Source organism: Gracilinanus agilis, chromosome 2 (assembly GCF_016433145.1).
Source record: "Gracilinanus agilis isolate LMUSP501 chromosome 2, AgileGrace, whole genome shotgun sequence".
NCBI classification, from domain to species: domain Eukaryota; kingdom Metazoa; phylum Chordata; class Mammalia; order Didelphimorphia; family Didelphidae; genus Gracilinanus; species Gracilinanus agilis.
In genome coordinates this window covers 678,032,910-678,041,266 of record NC_058131.1, presented here as the reverse complement: position 1 = coordinate 678,041,266, position 8,357 = coordinate 678,032,910, and the positions used below count along the sequence as shown (strand labels likewise).

Genomic DNA, 8,357 nt, shown 5'->3' with positions numbered 1-8,357 from the left:
GAGAGGAGAGGAGAGGAGAGGAGAGGAGAGGAGAGGAGAGGAGAGGAGAGGAGAGGAGAGGAGAGGAGAGGAGAGGAGAGGAGAGGAGAGGAGAGGAGAGGAGAGGAGAGGAGAGGAGAGGAGAGGAGAGGAGAGGAGAGGAGAGGAGAGGAGAGGAGAGGAGAGGAGAGGAGAGGAGAGGAGAGGAGAGGAGAGGAGAGGAGAGGAGAGGAGAGGAACTGGAATGCTGCCTTGAATCATTAAGGAATAGAATGTTAGGCTTGGGTTGTAATTCCCCCTTAGACACTTAGCGGCTGTGTGACCACTTAACTTTTCTGGACTTAGGTTTTCTCCTTTGCAAAATGAGGGGGCTGGGTTAGATGACCTCTGAGGTCCCCTTCAGCTTGGCATGAATGATTGCTTGTTTGCTGCTGAAATCATTGGGTGGAGCCAGAGAGTGTGGAAGACTGGAGGCAGAAGGCAGGGATTCTAGGACATAGTTTAAATGGTGGAAATCATCTTGAGAGCTGATAGGAGAGGATTATAACTTTGGGAACTAAAAGGAAGTCTAAGATCATCATCCAGTCTTGTCTCTTCATTTTACAAAGAAAGAAACTGAGATATAAAAAGGGAGATGACTTTCCCAAGATCACACAACCAATAAAAAGCAAAACAGGGCTTCAGATGCCGGTCCTCTTACTTTCAAACCTGGTGATCTTTTCAATAAGTCACACTACGGAGATCCAATGGCTCTTAAATGACCCAATGTATGAAGTATCTCAGAGGACCTGAGTTCAAATCTCAGCTGAGCACAGTGCTCAGCTTGGGACATAGTGAGTGCTTAATAAATGTCTTTTTCATTCAATCACTTAGCCCTGCCACTTGCTACCTATGTGCAACCTGCAGCCAGTATTCTGTTTCCTTCTCTGTACAAGGAAGGAATTGATCTGCATGTCCCCAGAGGTCCTTCCCAAATCCAAATTATGATCATATGATACCTTCTGCCTTATAACCCCAAGGCTCTTTGAACTACAGGGTATAGGCTAAGGCCCCTCTACAAAGAGAAGAGTGCATGAAAAGGAAGCCTCTCAGGCTGGAAAACAGCTGGAAGGGGTAAATGCCACCCTTCTGGCTTTGTGGAACCAGTGGTCCTTGAGAATCCCCTTTGCTAGCTGAACCAGAGATTCTCCCCTTTCCCTGCACTCCCAGGGTCCCTTCCCTGTCCTTACTCTTCCCTGGGACTGCTTGCTTGTTTCTTCACCAACAAGAAAAGTGCACACACCCCCACCTTGGCTTGCAGAGCAGAGAGCAAGGGCCAGATGCCTCGGGGGCCAGCCGCATAGCTGAAACCCGACGGGCAATAGGGCCCAGCAGCGGAGCCCCCAAACTGAGCAGGCTGCTCTGAAACTTCCAAACTTTTCACAGCTTGTTGCTTATTCATTCAGAGTGGGAAAGAGCCAGCCCGGCTGGCCCCAGACCCACGGAGAGAGGGAGAGAGGGAGGGTGGGCGGGCGGGAGAAAGGGAAGGAGGGAGGAGGCAGCTGGCCAGTCCACCCCCCCCCCCCCGCCCCCATCCCGCACGGGAGCCATGTAAAGCCCCTCCCGGCGGTGGTCCTGGCCTTGGGGCCAGATCTGCAGGGAGTGGCTCCACCTCCAGCCCCTGAGTCCTGTCCTGCTGCCTTGTCCCAGACGGAGCCCCCGGGCCCAGCCAGCCTTGCCTCGGTGCCTCGCTTCCTGCTGCCCGCTGCTGCCTCTCGGCTCCTCGCCTAGCTTCGCCTGGTCTCATCATGCTGCTGGCCCGGGAACCCTCCAGCTCGGGACTGGCCCGGGATGGGCAGCGCTAGGAGCCCCGGCAGGAAAGGAGCTGCCCACAACGCCTCGGGGAAGGGAGGGCCAGACACGTCGGGAGGTGGGGGCCTCGAGAGAAGGGGCGTCGCTGCGGTTCGTGGCCCGCGCCGCTAGGCCAGTCCCCGGGGAGGCAGGCAGGAGACGGACGCCACAGAGACCATGGCCCGCTTCTCCTGGGAGTTCTGGGCGCTCTTGGGCTGCGGGCTCTTCCTCGTGACCCGCGGGCAGCAGCTGCAACAGCAGCAGAGCTCGGACGCCAGCCCCTGGAGGCAGATGATCCAGTGGGAGAACAATGGACGGGTGTACAGCCTTCTGAACTCGGGCTCCGAGTATCTGCCCGCGGGCGCCGCGCTCCCCGACGGCAGCAGCTCCCAGGTGCTCCTGGCCGGGGCCCAGCAGACCACCAGCCGCAGGAGCCCCGGCCGCCCTATCCGCAGGCAGGCCCCCACGCTGCCCGTGAGGGCCGGCTCGGATACCATCCGAGGGCAGGCCAGGCACCCGTTCGGCTTCGGCCAGGTGCCAGAGAACTGGAGGGAAGTGGCCGTCGGAGACGGCACGGGGATGGCCAGGGCCCGCACCTCGGTCTCCCGGCAACGCCAGGCGAGCTCCGCCTCCTCCTCCGTCTCATCAGCCTCAGCCTCAGCCTCAGCCTCTGCCTTCGCCCAGACCACCTACCGGCAGCCATCTTACCCGCAGCAGTACCCCTACCCCCAACCCCCCTTTGTCAGTCAGTACGAGACTTACGAGCAGTCCCCCAGGGCCTACGATGAGAGCTACGTGTATTACCGGAGCGCAGGAGGCGGGCCTGGGGCTGGGGCTGCTGCAGTGGCCTCAGCCGGGGTCATCTATCCCTTCCAGCCCCGGCTGAGGTATGAGGAGTACGGGGAGGAGCAGACCCCGTATCAGCCTCAGGGCTTCTATCCAGCCCAGGAGATGCCCCTCATGCCAGTGCCCCAGCCCCAGCCCCAGCCCCAACCCCAGCCCCAGCCTTCCGACGGGCTGGACCGGAGGTATTCCCACAGTCTGTACCACGAGGGAACCACGAACTTTGATCAAGCTTACCAGGACACTTACAACTCGGTCCCAGGCCAGGTGGTGCCAGGCCAAGTGGCTGCCGCTCCCGACACCCCGCAGGTGAACGGGGGCTCCTCCCCAGGCTTGGGCCCAGGCTATGTGACCGATCCCCGCCTGGGTTGGCAATCACCCTATGCCAATGTGCCCCCGGAAACTTATGTCCCGCCTAGAGTCGTAGAGCCTCAGCCACCATTCCGGGTCCTGGAACCCTACGGCAGTGCCCCGAGGCCGGAACCCTACCTGCCCATCAGAAGCTCCGAAGCTCCCCCATTAGGTGGGGACAGACAGGGTGCCCAGCAAGGCCGAGTCAGCGTGGGCAGTGTGTATAGGCCCAACCAGAATGGACGAGGTGAGTACTGGGCACCTCGGGAAGGGATCTCAATCCAAATGGAATGCCGGGAGATCCCTTAATGCAGTGCATGACACTAATAAGAACGCAGGTCGCGAGGGCAGAAAAGCTGCTACCATATAGGAGGTGGGGCTACTTGGGCAAGTCCATAAACCTTAGCTTCCTCATCTGTAAAATGGGGATATCATTTGCCTTCCCTACCTCATAGTTATCATTTGCCAAATATAGCCTTCCCCGACTGTTTATGGGTGCCAGACTAGGAGCTGGGGAGACTGACAAACCTGAAACCTTCCTGACCTCAAGGACTTTATACTCCCCCCGGGGAAACAATAGAGAAATACACAGACTATATACACACACACACATATATGTTTATGTGTGTATACATATAAGTACATGCAGGCAAATATTGTATTAGGTGCATAGAAGGTCTGTTTGGGGGGAGGGGTAAGGCAGCAGCTAAGGGGATCTCCTATAATCTAAACTAATGGGTAGTTCTCATTGTATTTGACTTGATTTTCCTTTTACCACCCCCACCCCATCTTGGTACACCTCTCCCAGCCCAAATCCCTCCCTTTTGGTCGTTTTTAATACATGCTATCGCCTTGTGAACATTTTTGTGATCCACTCCAAGACATGGAAGGGAGAGTGGGAGGAGCCACCCATAGAATATTGCTTTTGGATTCAGGGGACCTAGATTCAAATTCTTTCTAGGAAAGCTTATTACTTGTGAGACCTGGGACTTGTCACATGACCTCCTTGGCCTCTGTCCGCAAAATGAGGAAGGAGTTGGGCTAGAAGATTTCTGAGGTCCCTTCTACCAACAGAACTAGTATAAGGACTCACCTTTAGCCCCTTCCTCTCCCTGAAAGGGCAAAGAAAGGTGCAACACCAATTTGATTACACACTCAGACACACAAGGATACAGGAAGCTTTTCAAAATATGAGACCTCACCTTTCAGGAAATGCAAACACTCATTAGACTCCTACCAAAATTCTCTGAACCTCAGTTTCCTTATCTGTAAGAAGGGCTAATGATTCTTTGTACCAGGTGCTGTGCTAGACACAGGGGTGCGGGGTGAGGCTGGGGTAACAACTACAAAACAAGCTATCACTTGTTCTCAAGGAGCTGACATCATATTGGGGTGCTAGGTTGGGGGTTAGCACATACATGGATAAGAAAATACAGACTATAGGAAAAATGATTTTGGAAGTGGCAAGCAAAAGGATGTCAGAAAAGGGCTTATGTGGGAAGTAGTTCCTCACTAGATTCTTGAAAAGAACAAGGGATTCCAAGAGAAAAAGAAGGCTCTATTTGCACACTAATGAGACTAGGGGCAAGATAGACAGCTAGTCCCTCATACAAGTCCTCCATTGCCCATCTTTCACTTCATTCCCATTAAGTACTACAGCTTTGCCCATTGCTTCTAAGGGTGGTGGAGCTGCTCATCCTGATCCAGCCAGAACCCTCTTGCAGCCCCGGGGCTTTCAAAGTAATTGGTCAGTGCCTTTAACCATTGTACACAAGCCTCTTCTCTACCCACTCATCCAATTCAATTGAATATGGTTGTCATGGAAACAGCTAGGATGATGAGTCTCCTAGGTAACAGCAGACCTTGATAAGCCTCAAGGTCTCCCCTGGAAGGCAGATCCCTGAGGGATTTGTCTTGTAAATTCCTGTTTCTATGTAATTTTAACTAACCAAATCTGTCACCCTAGTTTCTGCTGCATTTTAATTTATAATCAGAATAAGGCTGTTTCCATGGAACTCAAGCCTCTTTATGACTCACTGTGCAGGCTAGAAGGGCTGTCATCAACATTGGCCACCTGCTTTCTGAAGCAAGGTGCACCTCACTTTACACAGCAGAAAGCAGCCTGCATCCCTTGAAAGTCAGCTGTAAATCAGATTATATATTGTTTCAAAAGCATGGGAGGAGTTCAGGAGATGAACCATGTGATTACTCTTTCTGTAAAGTAAAGAATTTTAAGTATATAATTCTACTTCCTTTTTTTTTTACTAATTCTTTTGCTTGGTCAATTTAGAGACTTCTATATTAGGTTTTCTTCTAATTTTAATAGAAATTTTATTAATATCTTTTATTTTATCACCCATATATCCCAATATAGCCTCCCCTCCTCCACCTTCCAGAGAGTTATCCTTTATAACAAAGAATAAAAAGTGGGGAGGAGGGTTCAACAAAATGAGCGAACATGTTAAAAAAAAACACCTTACATTGTAGGTAGTATTCCATACCTATAGCCCCCTACCTTTGCAAAGAAAAGGTAGCTCCAGAGAGAGAGATACCTCCTCCAGTATCTTCTTTGGGGTCAAGTTTGATCATGATAATTTCACAGCATTCAATTTCAATCATTTTGTTCTGAAAAGAACTTGTATATTTATAATTATTACGCATGTCCTTTTCCTGGTTCTGCTGCCTTCATTTTACATCAGTTCATATAAGTCCTCCATGCTTTTCTATAGTCATTTCTTACTATGCAGTAATATTTCATTATATGCATGTACTACAACTTGTTTAGTCATGTCCCATTTGGGGAGGATCTACTTCATTTCCAGATGGTTTTTGTTTTTCTGCTACTACAAACACGGTGCTGCTATAAATGTTTTGGTGGATCTGGGGCCATTTTTTTCATTAGTGACCTCTTTGGTATATGCATGTATATATATACCTAGCAATGAGATCTCTGGGTCAAAGGGTTTGTACATTTTAACCACATTTTTTGCTTAATTCCAAATTGCTTTCCAGAATGCTTGGACAGATTTACCATTTAGACATTAGTGTGCCTGTGTGGGTTTTTCTTTTTTATATATTTTTTTATTTTTATTTTGAATATTTTCCCATAGTTACATGGTTCATGTTCTTTCCCTTTCCCTAAGCCCCCTCCACCTGCCTTGGATGACACACAATTCCCTATGTGGGTTTTTCTTAAAATGAGTCTTACCTATATATCAGGTTTTTCTAAAAAATGCTAACCTATGATCAAATAAGAATAATAATAATAGCTACCATTTATATAGTGTTTTAAAATTTGCAGAATGCTTAACATTTTATCACATTTGATCCCTGTAAGGCAGTCGCTATCATAATTTTATTATTAAAATTTTTCATGTTATGCTATTATTATCCCCATTTTATAGAAAAGGAGATAGGAGCTGAACAAGATTAAGTGGCTTTTTCAGGGTCTCAGAGCTAATAAGTATCTGAGGTAGGATTTGAACTCAGGTCATCCTAATTCCAGGACCAGGTCTCTATCCACTATGCCACCTAGTTGCCTAGGTCTTCACTTTGTCATTCTTCTACTTAATAGCAATGGGTACTTGAACATATCTCAGCTTTCGTTTCTTCTTGTGTAAAATGGGCGTGTTGTCTACTTCATAAGGTTGTGGAATCAAACCAGAGGATGCAAATAAAATATTCCAAAATTTCAAGTTAAAATACATAAAGTCTAAACAAGCCATGGTGGTGTGGTCTGAGGTCTCCATACCTTTGGGTGTGAGGGACGAAAAGGACATTCTCCAATTTCATAGACTCCTCAGGTGTCCCTGCTTCCCCTTCTCTTCTTTGCACACATACTTGCCCTCTAGCTATGTGTATAGTTTTGTCCTCAGGCAGTCAGGGAGCCTCCTGGTTCATAGGCTAAAGGACCCCAGGGAACCAGAGAGTGTGTTTAGTGGAGCTGAACAGGGAGATATAAAAAGGAACATTTCATGTCATTCTCTCTCTGCTACCTGCACCCTCCTCACCCCAAACCCACTCCCAGAGATTCTGTGATGATGGAAAATTCCAGCCATGGTAACGGCGTACCAGGCCTTGAGCAGATACCACCTCCCTTTCCTCCCAATACAAACACACACACACACACACACACACACACACACACACACACACACACACTTATTCAGGCAGCTCTGGACAGAAATATGGATTTTAAGAATTTTATTATTTTTTACCCCATTTTCAAGGGTTCATAGGCTAAGATGAGTAGTACATGTACATATATAGATACTTATTACCAGCTCACAAAATTAATATTTATGGATATAACCCCATATCCAACTTGACACAGACTCATCAGCACCTGCTATGGTTATATGGGGTGTAGTAGCAGACTTTTATCTTTTCCTTTGGGTTTTCTATGTCTTTCATAGGATCTAAATTTGGAAAGGGAAAGAACCCTAGAGAAATTTCTGAGTTCTCGATTTAAAGATGGAAGGAATGCTAGAGAGCTTTCTGAAGTTCAAGATGTAAGGAGGGAGGAGACTTTAGAGAGCTTTCTGGAGTTTCAGATCTAGAGATGGATGGTACCTTGCTGAGTTTTCTGGTATTTCTAGACCTAGAAATAGGAGGAACCATTAGAGAACTTTCTGGGGTTCTAAATCTAGAGGTGGAAGGAACCTTAGAGAGCTTTCTGGTGTTCTAGATCTAGAGATAGAGGAAGTCTTAGAGAACTTTTATTTCTGAGACATTAATTTTGCACATGGAGAAGCTAAAATACTGAAAAAGAGAGGGGTTTGTTCAAGGTGGCACTAGCAATAAATCCCCAAGCTTAGATTCAAATCCTCCTTATCCTGGGTTCAATGTGTATGTGTGCACAAGAATGCCATATCTTTTCCCCCTTTTCTCTTTGATCTCTTTCTTCTACTTTTGGACTGCTTGCCATCTAGGAGGCAGATTCAGTGTAGATATAGAATAAATTTGATAAAAGAAAATGTTGACTTTGCTAAGAATCCTCCACTAGAACTCATGGAACCAAAGGGATTTTAACACTAATCAAGTAGACCCCTCCTCTGCCTGATCTTTGGTGAGACTGTCAACATTAGCCCAAAGGTGCTATTCTCATTCTTATTGTATAGCTGAAGAAACTGAGACCTTCAGAGGGAAAGTGACTGTTACCATATATAAGGAAAGGGGGAAAGGAGGAGGAAGGGGGGAGTAAGTATTTAGCACCTGTTATGTGCCAAGTGTTATGCTAAGAGATTTACAAATATCATAATTTTATTCTCACAACAACCCTGTGAGATGGGTCTTCTCCTCCTCCTCCTCCTCCTCCTCCTCCTCCTCCTCCTCCTCCTCCTCCTCCTCCTCCT

General features: G+C 48.0%; 1 protein-coding gene across 1 annotated transcript in view; it reads left to right on the top strand.

Annotated features, from left to right (window-relative positions):
* The first annotated feature begins 1,986 nt into the window (after positions 1–1,986).
* Positions 1,987–8,357, top strand: part of LOXL1 (lysyl oxidase like 1) — a 50,682-nt gene continuing 44,311 nt past the window's right edge. Inside the window, exon 1 of the mRNA XM_044662842.1 lies at positions 1,987–3,250. Within this exon, the coding sequence (XP_044518777.1) occupies positions 1,987–3,250 (1,264 nt within the window). The remainder of the gene's footprint in view (positions 3,251–8,357) is intronic.